Source organism: Serinus canaria, chromosome 1 (assembly GCF_022539315.1).
Source record: "Serinus canaria isolate serCan28SL12 chromosome 1, serCan2020, whole genome shotgun sequence".
In the NCBI taxonomy this organism is placed as follows: Eukaryota; Metazoa; Chordata; class Aves; order Passeriformes; family Fringillidae; genus Serinus; species Serinus canaria.
Genome location: NC_066313.1, coordinates 109,989,409 through 110,011,016, shown reverse-complemented (window position 1 = coordinate 110,011,016; position 21,608 = coordinate 109,989,409). Strand labels below are relative to the sequence as shown.

Genomic DNA, 21,608 nt, shown 5'->3' with positions numbered 1-21,608 from the left:
ATTTCAGAGGGCTGGCCTTCTGCTGCTATGAGTGGATGCATGTAGGCAGGAATGCTGGACACTGTGACACACCTGTCCATGGACTGCAGCCCATAAAGCACATATTATATTTATATAATTTATTTATAATTGATATAATTTATATACTTATATAATATATTAATATCTTTATTATATTTTTCTTACCTTGCAGCCTTCCAGAAACTTAGTGGCACAGTTCAGATAACAAACATGGAATACTCTCCAGGCTTTAGCAATAACAGCAGTGAGGAAAATCAAACCTTTGCACAGCTCTTTGTGGATGAAGTAAGTGGTGAAGAAGGATGTGACCTGTTACCTGTCTCAATAAAATATGGTCTGTTCTCCCCTTAGCCTGTATAAGTCATGTGTGTCCCTTGACACACCTGTAAGGTTTGGCTTCCCCTGACTGCCTGAGGCTGCAGGATAAGTGTGGAGCTGTGTTTTAGAGCAAGATCAGGATTTTGGGTTCTCTGGTACCTCCATGTCCTCTCCTTGTCATACCTAGATATACTGAATTATTGATCTCCTCCAGGAGTGTGGTGGAAAGGTAATGGAACCAGCAAAGTGCTCTGATACCCTTGCCTGAACAGCACTATCCTAATTAGCTGTATAATTGTTATTATCCTTTGCAGCAGTACCTCAAGGCTGACAGTTCTTGTAATCATCCTGGATTTTGTAGCCTCATATCTGGAAAGGGAGTGGTTTCTTGAAAAGTCACCTCTGCCCTCACTTCTATTTGGAGTGCAGGATATCAAAGCACAACATGATATCTGCTGTGCCTTTAACCCTCTCAGCATTCTGGGGCGCTGCCTTTGACAGTATCTAATATTGCAGTGAATTTGCCAGAAGTTTCTTCCTTCTGGTGCTCCCTCCAACACACCCATGCCTGGAAATCCACTGGTTATGCTGGGCTGCTTTATTGCCTCCTTTATCACTCCTTCAACTGTCTGTGTTTGCAGAGGCTTTGATAAGTGTGGTGATAAATCCATCACTGGCAGTTTGATGGATTTTCAAATCCTGCAGAGGCCTCCCAAGACTCACTGGGGACAGAGTCACCACGTGCCAGTGGAACACAGCTGGCACAGGGGCACAGGCCAAGCCAGCCTGGGGTCACAGACAGCTGCAGGGAGGGAAGAGGGTGATCCTTTTATCCTTCTTGCACATCAAATCAGTTTCCTACTGGTTTGCACCTTTCTGGGTGTGTTAGCAAAGCACAGCTTTACTGGTGCTGTTTTGGCCCCAAGCTGTCACATCAGAAAAACTGTGACAAAACGAGAGTGATGTGATTAGCAAAGTGAAAAGGGAGCAATTCTCCACTGACCTCTCTCTCATTCAGCACCACGCTCTGCCTGAGGCTATTTCAGAACAGCACAGTATTGAAATGGACTGAAATTAATGTATCTCCTTCATTCAGTCAGATATCTTAGTCCAGACTATATTCAGGAAAAATTGTAAAATGGTTACATGTAAAGGAACACAATAAAGTTTTGTGTCAGTTTTACCTGAGTCTCAAATTTTCAGGCAGAAAATGATCATTTGGGATTATAAGGAACTCACTCCTTTTCCCAGCACTCTGGTTTTGTGGATCAGCTGGAGAGATGTGTTAGAGTTGATTCCTTCCACCTCTGAGCCTCTGTAAATGGGCTATAATTGCATAACCACTGTAAATAATATTATAAATATTGCATTTCTAGATGCCAAAGAAAATTTAGGAGACCAGAAAGATCTGTATATTTTCTTTTCAGGTTATGAGGACCAGAAATTGATCTTTTAAAGTAAATGAGGAAAGTTTTATGAGCTTTAAAAGCACTCTCAGGTTCCAGGTAAATACAGTTTGCCAGACATTTTTTTAAACCTCTTTGGAATCATAATCTACAATTCAGAAGATTTATAAATCCTAATGTGTATAATGTTCTTAAGCCTCAGCACTTAAGTGCCACGAGGTTAAATTGGCAGCACAGCAAATGGAAATATCATCCTTTAAATGATGAGAAGGAGGTAAAAACTTGATGTTACAACCTGCAGTGTCATTGTCCAGGCCAGTTCCACCACCTTTCTTGTAATGCAACTTAAAAATGACATAGCTAAAGGCAAAAAAAGTATTTAAGTCCTGGGGTTTGTTCAGCTTGTGTTTTACAACACCCCAAGAAGGATATCATGGCTTGTCCTTAACAAAATGTTGGGAAAGGAAAAGGTTTGAGTTGAAAAAATATTCACTGAGGTGCAATAAATTCCCAAGTGGAAAGCTTGTTTTGAATTTGGGTGTCTTAAACTTAGCTGAGTGACAAAAGATGTGAAACCAATAAATGATAATGCCTTATGAGTGACCCCCTCATTTGGAAGGCACCCACACAGCCTGTGTTTGTGTAGCTGAACGCACCTAAAGTGATTGTAGTTGAAGATATATGAATGTGGAATGAGTGTAGGAACAGGGATTCAGGAATTCTCACTATTTCAGTGGAATTTCATCCTTTTGTTAATTTGAGTTTATCCACCTTCACATCCTGGAAGCTGCTGGTGATGGTGGCTGGGCAGATGTGTGCTCTGGTACCTTCTCCCTGAAGGTGCACCCAAACCACACACAGTGGGGAGGGTTATTTTTCTTTTCCTCTCTAAGAGAAAAAACAGTCTTCAAACAATGTTATGTTTAAATTATTGTATCTTTTACTAATTTTACTTATAATTTTACTTATTCCGAGTTTCTAGACTGTCAGTGCATTCCTTGCTTAGATTTCCTTTGTGTGCTATAGACATTGCAGATATAATGACAGACCTGAAGATAATTTCTCCTGTAAGAACTCCCCATACTCAAGGGTATTATATGTTGAATATTTCATTCCAAAAAGTTCCGTTCCCACACCCCCATCCCGTTTCTTTTTTCCTAGCCCTGCTTCATCAAGCGTTGTTTTGATAACCCAGGGTGTGGTACCTGTTTGGATATCCTGGAGTCTCTTGGATAAAGGGTTTTGTAGTGGCACCTAGTGGTTAAATACAAATACTGTGAATGTGCCCTGACACTATTCAAGCTCTGGGTCGTGCTTTGGGAAGAAAAATAGGAATAAGGATAGAAAGAAACAAACAAACACCTGTAGCCAGGTGGGGGTCAGGCTCTGGTCACAGGGAGCAAGTGACAGGACAAGGGGAAATGGCCTCAAGCTGCTCCAGGGGAGGTTCAGGTTGGACATCAGGAGGAATTCCTGCATGGAAAGGGTGCTCAGGCCTTGGCAGGGGCTGCCCAGGGAGGTTTGGAGTGCCCATCCCTGGAGGTGTCCAAGGAAGGCCTGGAGGTGACACTCAGTGCTCTGGGCTGGGGGCAAGGTGGGGATTGGTCACAGGTTGGACTTGATGATCTTAGAGGTCTTTTCCAACCTCAATGATTCTGTGATTCTGTGAAAAGAGAAGAACTGAAAAGATTTTCGGATAGGGAAAGAGGATGAAATCAGGGTGGGCTAAGAGGATGCCACAAGTATCTGTGTTTAATGTTGAGAAGTTCAGACAAAAATTATAAAAGCTGAAAACTCAGGTCTGACCTCCAATTTTTCAGTACCTGCTTGTGAAACAGCAGAAAGAGAGAGCAGAAGGAGCCCAAGACGCCCTGTCTTGGTGAAAGGGGAGATTTGGGGTCTGACAAGGACAGCTTATGTTCTGCCCAGGTGTTCAGAGGGGAGCCAGGTGTCTCCATCCTCCCAGCTCTGCCTGTGTGCTCCATGAGGCACTCCCGGCTTTGCTGTGTGGGACTTGCAGGCAGCTGTTCCCAGGGGCACACAGGGGGTTTGCTCTGTGCCATGTGGCCTTGGCACCCAGCACGAGAAACACACCAGCTCTGGGGACTCAGGGAAGGGCTGCAGGACACCTGCAGATCCTGGGACCGTCTGCAGAGCTGGGTAACAGACAGTGGGGAAGTCAGGGCTGGGTAATGCACAGCAGGCAGGGCACAAGGCTGTGCAAAAGCTGTGAAAATCCAGCACTAAAAGCACCATCTCTGAGCGTGGGTGCAAGGCAAACAAAGTGGTGGCTCCCAGCACTTGCCTCTTCCCTGGGCTCTTCCTGGTGGGAATCACTGCTGGCATCCCTGAGAATCACACACTGAAATAAACTGTGCCTTAAACTCATGGCTGAAATCCAGCCCTGCTGCTCCAGATATTCCCTGCAGAAATCAGGGAGAGGAAGAAGCAGTTGGAGGTGGCCACAGTGTAGTAGCCCCAACCTGGCCCCTTAATACCCTGGTGTGGGTATTTAGAAAGAGATGGGTTTTGCTTGGCTCTGGTGAGAAATCAGCTGGAAAGCAAAGCTTGGAGGTCACCTGCTCCATGTTGTAATGTTCCTGGGCTGAGAGAGCCCTCTGAGCAGTGTGGAGTGTCAGGAGCACCTTCACTTCCACCAGCAATTCCTTGGATTGGATTGGATTCCTTGGATTGGATTGGAATTCCTTGGATTGGACTGGAATTCCTTGGATTGTCTCTCTCCCCAGAGGCATTTTGAGAGGCGGAACGTGGGAGCTTCCCTGCAGTCTCCTCCCTCCCTCTCTGTTACCAGAGGCAAGGGCTTGTGCCAAATGACAGATGAGATGTCTTAATCGCTTGGCTCGTTTAATATTCATGGTTAAATGTGCACCACATCATTCAGCTGCTCTGGATTGAAAATGTTACAAAGCAAAAGGTCAATTTTCTGCTGCATCCCTCCAGAGCAGGAAGCACAACACTCATTTCTGAGCAGTGTACACAGCCTGGAATTTAATTGTTCCATCTGCCCATCCCCACATACATTTTGTTTTTATTCCAGGTGAAGAAATCTCTGCCCCTTGAGGTGCTCCAGCAGATGGATGCTGGTCTGATTAAAGTGCTGGTAGCTGGTGTTACTAATGGGAGCCCAGTGGTAAGTTTCAGTTTGCTGCTTGCAGAAGAAGTGGATGTCCACCATGTCATCACCACTTTTTGTAAGGCCTTGGAACACAGCTCCTACTTCACCATGGACAGGAGCAGCCTCTCCATACACGGTGAGGAGCAGCTTGTGCCTCAGTAATTCTTCCGAGCCAGATAAATGACAAAATCTATTATTAATCTGTGTCCTCTGAGGTGAAAATACCTGTAAAACACTTGGATGAAAAGCCTTTCTCTCTCCTTGTATTGCTCCTGCTTATCCATCCAGTAAGTTTTTCAGAGAACACCCACAGATGACACAGGAAGTGAGGTACCACTGATCCAAAAGGACAAAACCAACTGGTCTTTGTGACAGTATCTAGAATCAGTTTTTTACAGAGAAAAAGGTAAGGAGATGTTAGAGGTCATGAATTGAGAGATTTATAAGCTAACAGTGGAAATAAATCCCTGAACACAGCCATAACCAGCACTGTTTAAAATAATTAAAATAATTACTCTCTGCTTTGCACTAATAATTTTTCCCTGAAATAGAAATCCCAAGAAACAAATGAATATGTGAGTCCTTCGCTGGGAATAGTTGTTTTCCTCACACACTGATGGGTCTGGAGCTCAGGTGAAAGCCCACACTTTGCCAAGCCCAGCATGATGGCTGATTGTACAACTTCTTTTCTTTTATATGTAATTGAAGTAAATAACAAAAAACATTAATTTCCTGACTAAGAGCAGCTGAATTCTGTTTCACAAGTTACTTTTGGGAAAAAAGAAATACTGTATCCCTGACACAATCCATTTCTCCAAAGAACATTGTTGTAAGCTGTCAATTAGAATCTCATGAAAAATTACTTCAAAAACATATTTATGCTCTGCTCTATAATACTTTTTTTTTGCTGTTACACTCACAGTTGTAAATCTGGAAAGTTACAGATCCAGGTAATTGGTAGGATCTCTACTGTCTTGTGGTGGTGCTTTGTAGAGTGCCTGCCCCCCTCAAACCTGGGCTAAAACAAAGGATTTGTTTAGAGACAGGTCCCCATAGAGCAGGTGGCTGCTGCTGCTTTCTGAGTCCCACCCATGGTCTGGTTTACTCTGGTTTTTAGACCTTGGAAAGAGAAAGAGAAGTAAAAGCATGTTTTTTCTCTCAAAAATGAGAATTTTGGCCAGGTAAAAATTAGGACAGCAACACAAACTTTCTGCTTCACCCAAGGTGTGCATTTACTCAGCATCTCCTCAGAATTGCAAAATGGGGGAAAAACTGAGGAGGCCCCTGGGGTTAGAAGCATCTCCTTGGCTGTAGTAATAAACTATATTAATTTTTAATGCTGTGAGATTCTTTTAAGAGTTCTGATTCTCATATTTGCCACAAAAATTAGACAGGATTTTCAAGATTCTTAGTGATTTTCATTAGCAGTGGCAGAGGGGGCAGAAGAGGTAATAGAAAAAGTAACAGAAAATACCTGATAGGTGGCTTGACCTCTGTATGGCAGCAGGGAGGAAATGCTGATGTTACAAACTACATTTTTCTATGAGCTGATTCATCTGGCTTCTATTTCCTCAGGTCATTTGTTAGCTGATGTATGATGGGTCTTTAATTTCCTAAATTCTCTTAAGCTTCTTCAGTAATTTATATTTGGTTTTGTAACCACAATGATAAGGAAGTCATGATGATTTGTCAATTGATGCCAACCTTTGTTCAGTTTTAACTAAAATATTAATGTGATGATAAGCTTTTGGGAAATCCAGCTCTGGAAGAGCTCCAACTTTTATTTGCCTTCCTTTATTGTGCAAATGAGTCACTTTTTTATTTGGGGCATTTCTGGAAGCTGGGCAGTTCCATAAGGATGTATATGTGTGTACAGATTTTATAGATTGCTTGGGAAATAGGTGGTATTTTTATGTTTTAGCCACTAAAACTATTTAAGAGAAGTTTTGTGCAATGACACACATTTTTGTGCTTCCCTGCAAATGGAGTTTATTATCTTGATTCTCTCTCAGTCAGTGGTGGGTGAATACTCAGGGTGTAACCCCAGACCACTGCTGGATGTTGGTGTTTGACACATACATTGATCTGAACCTGTGCTTCCTTTTTTCCCCACTTTTTTCTTCCTGGAACCATTACAGATTGCCAGTGACACATTTATTCCTCTCTCTCAGGACACAGCTGCAGTATGGGGCTGCCACATGAGGATTGTCCCATGCATCCCCCAAAATGAGTTTTTCAGAGCACTCAAGATCCCATCTTTTGGGTGGTAACTGGTCACAAATGAGGCCTGGTTTTTATTAAAATCAAACTCCTGGTGATGCCCCCAGCCAGAACTGGGCAGTCTCCTACAGCTCCAGGCAAAAACATACAAGCACTTGCTGAGCAACCTCCAGTGGGGAATATTGTGCAAGCACTTCTCTTCCAAAAGCTGTATCTACATGTGTTTCACACTAATTATTGCAGCTGCCAGGAAATAAAGCACTTCAGCTTTACTGATGGGCATTTTATGTGTCTCATGGGCTCCTTTCTAAAAAAAGCCCCAGCTTTGGCAGTAAGTAGAGCAGGTTAAAAGAACAAAAGGAATTGGTTTCCTGCCAGTAACTGTGAGTTTCCTCCTAAGAGTTTGCTTTTGCCTAATGAGATCAATCTCAACATGCAAATTACAACAGTACCTTTATTTTTGGCACTCTTCAGCACTTCACTTCAGCCAGAAGGCAACAGTGACAGATGAGAAACCTGTGAACAGCACAGTTTTACCTGTGACATCTCTGCAAACTTCAGCTCATGTTTCCTCCCCTGCTTCACTGGACTTCTCTCCTGCTGAGCACAAAGCTCAGGAGGATGCCATGTCCTCCAGCACAGTGCTGAGTCCTCTCACCATGGATCCCGTGGCAAGTCCTGATGTTTCTCCTCGACCATCTCCAGCCCCCCTGGTCAAACCCACCCAAGAGGTTTCCATTAAAGACGCTGTGAGTGTGTTTTGTGAGATTGAGAGGATTGTCCTTGCCATCCAGAAGAGGTTCTTGCAGCAGGAGTCTATCCCAGAGAGTTCCCTGTTCCTGGGGGAGCCTGGCTGCAATGTGAGCACCAGCAATGGCACCCACGTTGTGCTGCAGGCAGGATGGAGCGACTGTGGCACCCAGGTTGAGACTGTAAGTCCTCTGATCAAGGGAATGCCAGCAAGCCCTGGAGCACTTTATTTCTCCTTCAGGAGGGGAGAGGCAGTGGCAGATCCTTAGCTAGGTGTGCAGTCTCTTAGTTGCTGAACTTCTGTTGGAGGAAGGAATCCCCTTCCTGTGATGGAAAGTTAACTCTCTCACCAAAGACAAGAGGAATCTTTGAGGTCAGGCAGCAAAATTCAAGGGCCTGTCCAAACTGAGAGTCACTTCCCATGCCTCTTCTGGGTTCCTTTGCATCTCTCTTTTCTTAAAAGTAATTTCATCATATCATGCTGACAAATAGTTTAATAGCTACCAGTGTGGGGACAAAGAGTGACAGTTCTCTTTGGATCCCTAACCAATGGCTGTGTTCAGACCATGCCAAAGTACAGAAACTCCCTCCTGGAGCAATGACCATTGCTAAGGAATGATCATTGTCCCATCCCTGGAAGTGGTCAAGACCAGGTTAGATGAGGCTCTGGGCAACCTGGTCTAGTGGAAGGTGTCCTGGCCCATGGCAGGGGGTTTGGAACTTAATGATTTTTAAGATCCCTTCCAACCCAAGCTGTTGGTGGAGCTCTGTGATTCTATGATGTGACAAAAAGGAAAAGGAGGAAGACTGGTGTATTTTCTTTGCCACTCTGTACAGCAACAAAGATACTGGAGGCTTAATCTGTTTGATTTTTTGCTCTCAGGAGAATGAGGAACACCTAAGCACCTGAAACTGGAAAGCTCTGGTACAACCCTGAAAATACTGATGTGTTTTCTCCTTTCTGTGCTGCAGAACATGACTACTACAGTGGTGAGAACCACCCTTAAGAATGATGTTTCTGCTCAGGGAGTAATCCACCACTTGAGCATTGCCAGTCCCATCCACTGTGTGTTTCAAAATGATGTCTTGACTTCCTCTGGGTACACTGCAGAAAGGTGAGGAGCACCTCTCTCTGCTTTGAAATTCTGCTGTGTGGCTGAGTGCTGCTGCATTGGGAAAACCCCCAGGGGCTGTAGCTGTATCCAGTGGCAGCACTGGGAGCAGTCTGCCATCCTGGGAGTCCTGTGCTCTGAATGATGCCTTAAGTTTTAGCTGTTATATTTTTTCAGATCCTCTACTGCAGTAGTGTATAACTCTGAACTCCATGTATAGACTTTGTAAGCTCTCTTCACAGTGTGGTCAGACAAAACAATCTTTCCAGGCCTGAGAACCAAAGTCATCATCACAGCCTCAGGCCTGAAAAGTATAAACAAAATTAAACTGGGGGGAAGCAAACTGAGGGAATGTGACTTAATTACTTGGACAATTAACCTCTGATATGCAAATAGACCAAACTTGTATCTACCTTAAAAAAACTCATGACCCTCATCCATCATGGCTGTAGCCTCTGCCACGCTCCTGCATGGCCCAAGGTGTATCTGTTAAAGGCTTTTAATAAATATCCACTTTATTCTCTAACTCTGTCTAGCCTGTGCTCTAGTAGCCAGTCCAAGGCATCAAGGAGATCCCTGCTGTGTTCTTCTCTCCTGCTCCAACTAATGTGCCAGTAGATCCAACAAGTTGGCCTTTACCTGGCTAACCACAGGTAGAAATAAACCTTTGGGAACTGCTGATTCAGGAGTCAGAATGTCTCCTCACTGTCTTCCTGGCAATCCCTTGTAGCAATAACAGCATTTTCCTGCTTTTGGAACACATCAATTGTGTGTCTTTCCACCTGATGTGAGCCTGTAGGTTGCTATGTGACTTCTGAGAATGGCAGTTTTTAACCCCCCAAAAATCCTTATTTGGTCAACTTGAAAAACCAGAAGATACATCATGCAAATACTTTTTTTGTTGTGGAAGGCCCCACCTTCAAGTAAGATGAAATCAGAGCCACACTGCACAGAAAATCAAGGCTGTGCTGACAGAAAATATGACAGCCCAAGCCTTTCTGTCATGGGGAATGTCCTCCCTTCAGACAAGTGCACTCCCTCTCCTGCCTATCATCCTGCTTAAACTATTGGCACCAAATCCAGTTCCTGTTTCCTAGCCCTGTCCAGAGATTGTATTTTCCTTCCTATTCCCCAGCAAAATCTTTGTCAGGCCACTTTTCTTTGAGCTCTATAATTTTCTCATGCCTTTCACTTTCTGTTCAGATTTTCCCTGTCTTGTTTTCTTGGCTCTTCTTTTCTGCACTAAGCTTTTACTGTCCTTATTTTGAGCTTTCAGAGAGCTCATGGCCTTGTTCCCCTTCTACTCCACTCTGGTATTTCTCTCTGCCCTGTTTGAATTGCTGAGACCACCCTTTGGATTTTCCCACTTGTGTTTCCATTCTCTCTACCTTCCCAGATGAAAACTCAATGCTTTTACACCCTTCCTTTTGAACAGCGTCCTGCCATCCTGGACTGCAGATTTTAAATATGTGGGGAAACAAGCACTGATTTAAGACTTGCAGAAACTCACAGTCAAATTGTGGTCTTTAAAGAAGGATAATTGGTTTTTCAGACTTTACACCATCTTTGAGGATTTGCATGGATCTGGATACTTCAGAACAGAAATGCAGTTGTTAATTGGAAACTCCCCAGTCCCCAGAAATTTCAGCGTCTCTGCCAGCGAGGATGTGCTGATCGAGGTGGGGATACAGAGGGCAGACAGCCAGCTCAAGGTGGTTCTCACTGACTGCTGGGCCACTCCAACCAATAATTCAGTGCATCCCCTGTCATTTGTTTTTATCAGCAACAGGTACAGCAATGCCATTTGCAAATACCATTTGCAAATGACTAATTATGTGTTGTATTTTAAATGGCTTTTACATCTGTTCTCATCATTCACATGCACCATCCCTTTCTATCTGGCCTGGCTACACCTCCTTTGAACAAGAAAGGTAGATATGAAAAGGGATTTCAAAGGGCTATGTGAAAGTTTTTTGGGTTTGGTTGTCTTCCTTCCAGTTTTGTGAAGGAATTGTGCTTTTAACCTGAAGAAATCACCTGAAGGTGATTTTGGCATTCAGTAGTGAAAGAGCATTTGAGAAGTAGGTGCTTTATCTCCTGCTCTGTGGTTCAGAGGTTTCTCTGTGGTTTCAGCTTTATCAAGAGCTTATGTGTCTCTTGTCAACAAAGAAATAGGTTTTTTAATTCCTCACACATGATATTAGAGCACCCTCTGGTGAAAGAGGAGGTTTGTTCCTGACTGGATCCCTGATCTCACCCCAATGTCATATTTTTTAGGCTCACCTTAAAAAACCTTATACAGGATAATAGTTTTGCTCAGTAACACAATCTAGTCCTTTAAGTTTGAGGTTTTTTTCAATTTGTGTTTGGTGAAGCCAAGTTTAAATCTTTCTTTCTGTTACTCTTTCCCTCCTTCTCCAGTTCTCCAACCACAGCTCCACTTGGTTACTGTGAGAATAAAGCAGCAAACAGCCCCTTATCACCACTGCACTGCCAGAGCTGCTTCATGAAGGGTCTGGCTGTGACATCCTAATGGAAGGAAAACCATAGAACCCAAGTTCTGTGCTGTAGCCAAAACCTGCCTTCTCTTGCCTTAGCTGCTCTGTGTGGTTTTTGTCTCCCTTTTCAGCTGTCCCATCCCAAATACTTACACCACGCTGCTGGAAAATGGGAATTCAAGCAAAGCTCAGTTTAAGATGAAAATTTTTTCCTTTGTCAACAACTCTGTGGTTTACTTACACTGCAGAATTCGTATTTGTATGGAGTCACCAGGAAGCACCTGCAGGACTGTAAGTGTTTTGCTCTGATATGCTATTCCCCCCGCAAAAAATGTATTTTTCTCCAGTGCTACATGGAGTCCTGCAATGGGATGGAGGGAGTAATGTTTCCAAACAAGGTTTAAAATAACTCTAGAGTTTTCCTTTGTTCTCTGCTGAGAGCAGAGAGGAGTGAGGAAACACTACAACCATGTGGAGGTTTCAGCTTTTCCTCCTGTGGCTCATCCCTGCTGGAAAAAAGCATGGAGCTTGCACAGTGCTGGGGAACCTGAGAACTGGACCTTTCACTCATTTTAAGGATGAATAAAAAGCAATGAAATTAGGCTGGGTAGAAAAGTATCAGCTCAGATGGAGATGTCACAAAATAGGAACTCCCAGAGTAGCAGCATCAGAAGAATGTCGGAGTAAATTTATATTTTGTTATGTCCTTTTTTTCTTATCCCCTACAGATTTGCTTCTTCAACTGAGAGTTTAGGTGCCAGGAAAGGAAGCTCAGTGTCATTAAGTTTTTAGGGCTGTGACTTTTAATAGAGATTATTATGGCTTTTTAAAGCCTGATTGCTTTTTAAAGCAATTATCCAAGCCATGTTCTGGTAAGAACTGCAGTTTTTAATTGTCTGTGCTACAAAGCATTGCATTGTTTCTTTTTACTTGCAAGTAAGTGATACACAGCTTTATCTGAAAATGTGTTGCTACCATCGAAAGAGGAAAAATATGTTTAACTGATGACTTTTTTTTATTACTAACTGACACTTGGGAATTCTCCTCTTCCTCTGCCAACCTTCCTGGTTCTTTTTCTATCAAGGATGTTTTCATTAGCAGTTTGGTGTTCTCCCATTGTTTAACACTTTCCTCTAGCTCTAAATAAAACTCATTATAAGTTTAAACTCATTATAAAGCAAATGATCTCTTCCTAAAGGATTTTAAAAGGCTACAGAAGATGCTTGTTTCCTTTCTCAAAGTATAAGGCTTCCTCCTGATTAAAAAAAAAACCAAAAAAACAAAAAAAAAGGGACAGGAAACATGACAATGGTAAGATGGCTCCAGTTTTTGCAGCTGAGTATGAATATAAATATATATAGGATGCATTGTTCTTTCTCCTGTGCAAAATTTACCTCTATGAGAAGTCAGTGAATTCAGTACCTTCAATTGAGGTTAATTGTGATGTGGAGAAGACAAGCACCAGGTACAAGCACACAGGGTGAGCAATGGCTTTTAGAAAGAAGGGAAGAGGAGCTGCAGAAGGTGCAACGATCAAGGAAGATGAGCAAGACCAGAGGATATTTGTAAATAAAGCAAGATGGCTGGGAAAGTGTCCTGGGTCTGGAGTGTGACCCTCTGCTCTGTTATTCTGGGAAACAGTGACTTGCTGCAGGGCAGGTTTAGCTCAGCTCTTCACTCACACACTCAATACTTACATCTTGGATTAGTTCTTCTAACTCAGTCTATTTATACCTTGTTTTCTCTGCAGAAGAGAGTAAGGTGCTCTGAAGTTTAGAGTTGAAAAAAAATGGACTGGCTGAGGAGAAAAGCAGTAAGAAATGAGTAAGAAAAATTACTTTGAATGGGAAGAGGAGTGATATGCCACCACCATGCAGATGTTTGGTGGAATGTGGCTGCTCCATGGCCATGTGGAACCAAAAGTTTATTTCCACTAGGGAGCAATTACATAAATGTGTTCTCTAATGGATCCACCTACCTGGGAAAGCTACTTGAGAGCAGACCAAAGTCTTAAATAACCACATGGGTATTTTTCTGGGGGCTGACCCAGCTGAAGACACTGTTGCTGGCAGTGGATTGTAGAGGTTTTCCAGTGCAGCCAAACTCATAACTCTGATGGGACATTCTGGTGTAAGCTGAATTCAAGCTGGTAAGACACCCTGCTGATTTTGCTGGTCATGGTATGATGCTGCCACTTCTCTGGGGTTTTTTGTGCCCTTCCAGGAGAGCCACAGTACCCTTTGAATAATGCCAGGAGGTATTGGTTCCCATCAGGGACCTTTGGGCTGTGACTTAAAATGAAAAGGCAGCAAACAAAAAAAAAAGGAAGTGCACAGAAAATGTCTGTGCAAGGGCTGCTCACACAGAGCTAAAGCAGCTGAGCCCCAGCATCCCACAGGACAGGGATTTCAGCCTTGTAGTTCCCAGATTAGTGGTTCACTTGTCACTGAAGCTGTGGGTAGCTTCAGAATACACATGGCTTTGCAGGGTCTGAAAGCTGCTGCTGCTTTTGCTGGTGCTGGCTGCAGGATCTGCTGTGCCTGCCATGGGCAGCACAAACATCCAAACAAAAGTGCTTGCAAAACCCTGGCATTAGGGATAAATTTATTCTGCCATAAGGTTTCTCTAAAACAAACAGCAAGTTGATGAAAAGGTTGTCTGTGTGAAGTGTCTGTTCACAGCAGTGTGTTCCAGTGAGACTAATTACAGATTTTATACTGATTTTTCCCTGGTGCCATTTCTGTTGGTGCTAATTTCAGTTTAACAGAGCATAACATTAAGAAACAAAAGCTGGATGGTGAGAGTAGCACTGGGCTTTCACAAGCTCATCAGAAGGTTTTGTATTTTGAATTAGTAAGCCACATGACTTGTTGGAGTTTGAATTGATCATTGCAGAGGTGCCATGCAAAGGCTCGGCTCCCGAAGGCTGGAGAAACCATCGCCCTGCACAGAACATCCTGGGGACCCCTGTGTAAATCAGCTGGTGAGTTGAGAGCAGACTGTCATGCCAGGATTATTTTGTGCTGGCAAAGGAACCTGAGGGCCTGTGACACACAGGGGTTTTGTGCCCCTCTATATTCCTTGGGAGCAGGCATTCCTGCTGGAGCCACGTGGCCACATGGAGAAGCACATGCCCTCCTGGGAGCAGGGACTGTCAGGTTGTCAAGGGAATGTAGAAAGAAAGATAAAGTGCTTTTGTGTGGATGTTTGCACAGGGTAGCAAGTGCAACAACCACAAAATCAAACAGTTATTTCAATTGTAAGGTGTGAAAGCAGAGTTGATCTTTCAGATTGCAATTGGTTCTTCCAAGTGTTTACACTGCTGTTAGTCTGCAATTTGGGGCTCTGAAGTCCCAAATCAGAGGATGTAAGAGATTTTACTGTTGTGTTTCCCTTGGCTCCCTGCTACTGACTTCATTACCACAGTGAGGGGAAGTGGCAGAGCACAGCTGATGCACAGCACCCTTGGTTAATTTGGTGGAATGAAGGTTAATTGAGGGCAACACCAGCACTAGGGACAAGCAAAGTCTAATTTTTTATGCACCTGCTTTTTCTGCATTTAACCTGACTGATGCTTTCAAGGGCACCTGTGGTCTCTCATGATTTCAGTCATTTTGGCCCCTTCCAGCTTTACATTTATAACTTCTTGACATAAAACACTCATTGAGAGTGGCTGGGCTCACCAATATCAGTCTTAACTCATGGCTGCCATAAACAGACAGTTCATAATGTTCTTTTGGACCAAGGAACTGACTCTGACTTAGAAGAATGTATTTTTCTTCCATTACATGGTCTGTTCAAACAGGCCCTCAGTGGTCATTTCTGATTAGTTTTTTTAAAAAATAAATAAAGCAAATAATGCAGTTTTCTTTGTTTAGCTCTTACAACAAGTAGCTCTCACTCTCAGTTTTGCTGGAGATCCTGATTAATTTCTAATTTTGAAATGGTCATTTCCCTAAAGGGCCTCTGGTGAGGAGAGCTTCCTCTGGGTTGTGCTAAATGGATTTGTAGGCAAAGGTGGCACTTTTGGATGCTGTCTCTTATTTCTAGTTTGGATAACCACCCCACATTTTAAGTGGTCAACATCTCTGTGTGGAAGGGGATAACATGATTAATGATGTCAGGTAACAATAGGTGTAAATGCTGCAGTGAAACATGAAAAACTTTACCTGCTCTGCCCACACTTGGTCACATGCTATGGCAAAGGCCACTGTTCCATGTCCCCAGGAGGGCCTGCTCTGTGTCTGGCCACAGGCTGCCATTTCCACTGTGCCTGTTCTACTTTATTCCTTTGTTTCATGCTCAAATTCAAAAATGAGACTGAATATATTACACAGCACTGCTTTGGCCTGTCTTGGAATGATGTCCTGGGTGTCTGTAGCTTGAACTGCTCTTACTGACCTCTGTTGCTGCCAGCAGTGCCCTCTGGCCAAAAATCTTGTCTCTAATTGCAGTGATATTTATCTTCTGTGTACCTCAGGTACCACACAAGTGCCTGGGTACAAAACAAGTGCTGTCCTGAAAATGTAAGCAAACAAATGCAGGTTTTTGTAGGTGCATCCAGCCTTGCAGGAAGGGATTATATGAACTTGTACAAACAGGAAGAGAGGCATAATAATAGAGGGAGAGGGGTTTCTGCTTGCAGATTTGGACAAATACATGGAAGTGGTTCAAAGGGAACCAGGAGAACACCTTCTGTCTGTGATCTGTGGTGCCTTGGGGGGCACTTGGCAATGTGGGACTTGGCTCTTGCCCACACTGGGTCATTTGGGTTGTTCTTTGCTTCCCCTCTGAGTGTGGGTGCTCTTCCAGCAGAGCACAGGTGTCCTTCAGGTCCTGTGCCCTGTCTGCCAGACTTGTGCAGACATTGCAGACAGCCTCAGGCTGCTCAGCTGGCTCTCAATGACTGCTCAGGTGCAGCATTGAGCCTGTGGTGACCAAGGCAGTGTCACTCCACTGAGCCACACCTCTGCTGGCTCAGCTGGGGGCTTAGAGACCCAGCAGACACAGAGAATCCTCCCCCAAATACTCTGTGTTTGAAGAGCATTTACACACATGATAAAAGCAAATCAAGTCATTTTTATAATCATAGATGAATGGAGGCAGGGTTAAGATAGGGGAATACTCCATCTCTAAAGTACTCCTGAAAGTAAGGCAGAATTTAAAAAGTCACCAGTACTAATTCTTTAATTCTTACATTAGCTGAAAATCACACTCATGTCTGCAGACACTCTACACTGGTCTGTAAAAAGAGAACATGGTCTGTCCTCACACCCTTTCCATGAGAATCACCCTCCCCAGAAGGCTGACACACTTCTGTAGCACAGTTCTGTACTGGCACATTGGCTAATTAACATGCAGGGCTTGTTTCTCTCCCCAGTAAAAAATGTAGGAGTGTCAAGATTTTTTCTTTCACCTCTTGATTTTTTATTGTTTATTTTTTTAGCATCTGATTCCAAGAGAGAGAAGGAGGCTGGAATGGGAATTGGATACATCATCCTCATAGCCCTTGCTGTGTTGGGTTTTGTGCTGGGAGTTGTGACCCTTCTCATTTTCCAGTACCAGAGAAAGACAGGGAGATACAACCTCAGGATCAAGTCTGACAACTTCAGCTACCAAGTGTTCTATGATTAGTGGTTCATAGGTTACCACATGTAAGTACTCAATTGTGATCAGTTGCATTTTTTAGCTGTTTATCTCTTCCTGAAATGGTGACATTCTTCTATATGACCACCTTTTATATGAGAACATTTGAAGCTGCTGTCCTTTTTACTGTGGGTAAAGGCCATATAAGTAACAAAGAAATTCTTACTGTTCTTCAGTTTGTTTTCAAATGATGCAAACTACAAGAGGAGGAAGGCAGAATTTTGTCCTTCATCATGGCTTTGATCTCAGTCAGAGTAAATGACACATCACCTTAGAAAACACCAATAAGCATTTCCACAAAAAAGCCATGTAATTTTTGAGTTTAAACCAGGGACTAGTGTAATGAAAGACAGAAACTTTACCACTCTCTTTATAATTTTTTTTCTCAGAAGTTCAAGAAGGGTTCTCAGAAGCCTTTCTGCAAAAGCTTGGGTTTAATTATTATTTTTTTTGAGAAAGTAGTGGGATGTTAAGCATAAAGAACTTGAAATATTGAGATGCATAAGCAGTGCTTACATGTGCCTGCAGAAAGCCTGAAAACACAGCTCTGGGGAGACTTAACCACTGCCACATGGTCTGCCTCTGAAACTTGGGAATTTAACACTTTTTCAGGATACCACAGGATTCAGCACTTTTTCTGTAAAATTAGTCTGTTCTAGCAGCTCAGCATCATTTGCTTGCTTGTCTCTTTAAGGGGAGGAGAGAGAAGTGAGAAAGCTGACAGGCTGAGGAGCAACACCTAACAGCACTTCACAGCTCAAGGATGTTTGCTGTGGATGGAACTCTGTTCCTGGAAAAGGGTTTATTTGCCATTATTGCCAGAGTTAGTCAGTGACCCTTCCCTGGTGCAGGCCTCCCACAGGACAATGCCATGGCCTCAGTAAAGCACTGGACACATCCCTGTGGCATTTGCAGATAATTCATTTCAATTCACTGAGCACAGAATTATATAGGCAAAGGGCAGGGAGCACGATCCCTGCTTGTAAGTCCTGAGTGGTCACATTTTGCTGTATTTCCATCTCTTTCATCCCTCTTACCCATCTCTGGGCAGCTCCTGGGAGATGGCTGCAGGTGAGGGTGATGCTCTGGTGGCTTCCCAAGGGCTGGATGTGTCAGGAGCCCCAAGGGAAGGTACCCAGGACTCCTTGGTACAACTCCAGCAGCTGCAGTTCCATCATAAATCCCACCATGGAACCATAAGCCAGCAGAAAGGGCATATTGAGGTTCATTGAATTCAAACCCACACATGAAATCTGTGAGTCTCACCACAGAGCAAGAGTGGCTTCTCTTGCATTCATCATTCTTCTCTCCTGAGTAATACCTCAGCGATGGGAATTCTGGGGTTGTGCAAAGAAGCTGTAGCATAAAGGATATTGTCAGGCTGATAACACTTCTATATCATGATGGAGCCTCAGTTGATGGCTCCATTTTGGAGCTGGCACTACTCAGCTCTTCTTTCCTATGTATTTACTGTCTTTGGAAGAGATTACTTGTCTCACTCCTGATTAATTTGGTTTATATTTTGTTTTCTAGTGGAATCGTATCTCATCACATGGAGAACTGAAGTTTGTCTTCACTCAACATTTGGCTTTCCTTGCTCTACACATCACTGAATCTTTCAAATTATTGTAATATTAAAAAAGCTTCTATACCCCCTTTCTCCCCAGCACCTCTTTTTTTTCTTAGCAATCTGTTTCTTCCCTGGTATCCTAAGAACTCTTTGTGACAACAGCTCCAGGTTGAAGTGAATTTTGGCAGTTTTTCCACTAATAAAATAGAAGGGAAGAAAACAAAGACATCTGGATCTCTCCTCAAGTTTCGAGATCTGGTTTTCTCGCTGTGACATATCACTATGTGCTCCTCTTAGCATCACTTGTGCCATTCATATTGACAAGCTGCATGTTTCCATTGATATTCAAGGAAGTAAATCAGCAAACCCTCAGACAGATCTCTTTTTCAGTTTGTAATTTGCTGTTTACTCAGGGTGAGGTTGAAACTTTGAGCTGTAACAGCGTTGAAGAGCTAATTGTGCAACGCCTTAAGTATACAGAAGCTGGGGAACCAGCATTGGATTTGCCACCAAGTAAGGAATAGCCACTGTGGGTCTGGGGCTTAACCTACTCAGGGTGCTCTTCAGCATGAGTATTTGAATTTGATTCCTTCTGTAATTGACAAGGTTTCAGTAAAAAAGGAAGAAAAAACAAAAAAAGAATTTATTTTTGTTTCTGGCAGCCCATGTTTTTCCAGATAAATCAATTGGTCCCTGTGTATTCAGCTCAATTAGACCCTAATGATTGTGCAGTCAAGCCACACACTGCTGCCCACCTAAGTGAGAGCTCTCTAATTGCAGATGAAGAGTTCTAAATTTGACCTGAATTTTGCCTGGCTGCACAATCATCAGTGCAGCAGCACAGGCTCACTTTACACAGTCCATTGTGCACAACAACAGTCTGGTCAGCTGGATAAACTGGAGCAAAAATCTCTTTATGCAGTCAGCATCTCCTGCAGGGCTCTTTCCTGGGCTGCTCTTCTCTGGTGCCCCAAATCTCCTCCTCAGTGAGTGTTGGAAGATGGGAGGTGAAGAGGTGTCAGTAACTTGTCCCACCAGCCCTGGGTTCTGTTTGCTGCAGTCACTCCTCCTACACAGTGATAATCTGCTGTGCCTGGGTCACATCCAACTTAGTAACTTATAAATAAATTCCTCCTTTAGCTCAATGGACACCATTATAAATAACTCTTAGTGGAAAATGGTCCTTAACTTGAAGTCATGAATGTTTCCAAGTAGTCATGGCACTGTGGTGCTGATTTTTGGGTACAGAATAGCATAGGAAAGTGGCTTTTCTATCCTCCTAGTCCAATTTCCATTAGGTACTAGTAAGATTACTGGGTAAAAGGCTTCCACATTTTGCAAGAGGTTGAACTGATTGATTTTAGAGATTATTTATATCAATAAATTTCAGATTAATCATTGAATTCTGCTTTAGATTCAAGTAACTCTGTAAGGACTAAGACACTTTGACTTGTCTTTTCCTTATGGAAGTAAGAGTTACCAGATCCTGATCTAAAAAAAAATATATATATATATATATATATTTATATATCTCCATTTAGTTGTAAGTGGTGAAACTATAAATTATCTTTGCAGTCTTAATCTGATGAACATGGAATCATAGAATGGTTTGGGTTGGAAGGGACCTTAAAGACCACCTAGCTCCAAGTCCCTGCCATGGGCAGGAACACCTTCCACTGTCCCAGGGTGCTCAGCCTGCCCTTGGACACTTCCAGGAATGGGGAGTCCACAACTTCTTTGGACAACAACATAACCATCAGTTCTTGTTATGTAGGAGTCTCTTAACTTTTGCTCAGTTTGCTGACAAATGGGAAATGTGTTTGCCTTCTGCACTCAGTGACAGGATCAGCTATTTTACTATAAATATTTTTCTAGATTTTAGTACTTATAATCCTGAACTTCTCGGAGGTGACAGGATTAGAGATCTGCCTGTTGATTTTGGTGGAGCTATGCCATTTTCAAAAGCTGAGCACTCCTCAGGATGAAATGTCAAGCAGTAGCTTGTATTTGATACCTTGCATGCTCAGCAGAAACTGTTATTTGTGACTGAGTCTGCTTATAGGAATGTTGGTATCTTAATAAAAGCAGCCTTGTAACTTATTGTTGACTTCTGTACTGTTATGTTTTCCTGTGTGATTTGGTCACAGGTATTAAAGATGTGCACTTGGTGGGTGTGGCAGCTTCTGAACTGCTCCAGTACCAGGATAATGTTCAGAAATCACTGAAAGCATGACACAGAACCTTATCCAAACCCCACTGGACTGCAGTTTCCACCAACTGCAAGAGAAAAGGCCTCCTAAGGGTCTCTTTCTTCATCTTTACAATGGGTAAATACCCTTGAGTTTCATCCTTTCCAGCAAAGACAACCAAAAGAGCATTCAACATTCCCAGTCCAATTTATTGCAGCAATGTGGTGATTCAATCTGAAATTACTGTCACACCAGCCTCCCCAGGTGTTTAATTTGCACAGTTCTGGCACCTGCTCCAAAAGAAGGATTGAGTGCTCTTTGCTTGAATAAATAAGCTCCTAAAGAGTAACCAGCTCTGCCCAGCTCCTTTATCCCTGAAGGAAGTTGTCCAGGGGGTTGTATCCACTGATTCCTTAAACAACTGAAAGTTTGGTCTTCTAAAATTCAGTGTTCTGACTCTTTGCCTGGCCAAATACCTCAGGCTTGTGAAAACCACCAGGGCATGGTCACTGCAGCCCAGGCTGCTGCCAATGTTGACATCTTTAGCATTTAAAAGCATACATGTAAATAAATAAACATATAAATAAATAAAAACAAAGCCCCCAGCATTCATTTTTTCTATGCTGGTAAGCAACAGGTGTAGCAATGCTTCCTCTCCTTTTTGCACCATCACCTGGATGAAGAAATTAACCTCTTTGTGCCCCAGAGCCTCACTGACTGCTTTCAAATCCCTGAGCTGCTT

General features: G+C 43.1%; 1 protein-coding gene across 7 annotated transcripts in view; it reads left to right on the top strand.

Annotated features, from left to right (window-relative positions):
• UMODL1 (uromodulin like 1) overlaps positions 1-20,726 on the top strand; it is a 72,761-nt gene extending 52,035 nt beyond the window's left edge. For all 7 annotated transcript variants that reach the window (XM_050982246.1, XM_050982171.1, XM_050982217.1 and 4 more), the window contains 9 exons: positions 194-306; positions 4,804-5,017; positions 7,576-8,033; positions 8,824-8,966; positions 10,516-10,752; positions 11,593-11,752; positions 14,357-14,444; positions 16,908-17,115; positions 18,641-20,726. In XM_050982246.1, coding sequence (XP_050838203.1) covers positions 194-306; positions 4,804-5,017; positions 7,576-8,033; positions 8,824-8,966; positions 10,516-10,752; positions 11,593-11,752; positions 14,357-14,444; positions 16,908-17,095 — 1,601 coding nt within the window. In that variant the 3' untranslated portion in view covers positions 17,096-17,115; positions 18,641-20,726. The remainder of the gene's footprint in view (positions 1-193; positions 307-4,803; positions 5,018-7,575; positions 8,034-8,823; positions 8,967-10,515; positions 10,753-11,592; positions 11,753-14,356; positions 14,445-16,907; positions 17,116-18,640) is intronic.
• Positions 20,727-21,608: the final 882 nt, after the last annotated feature.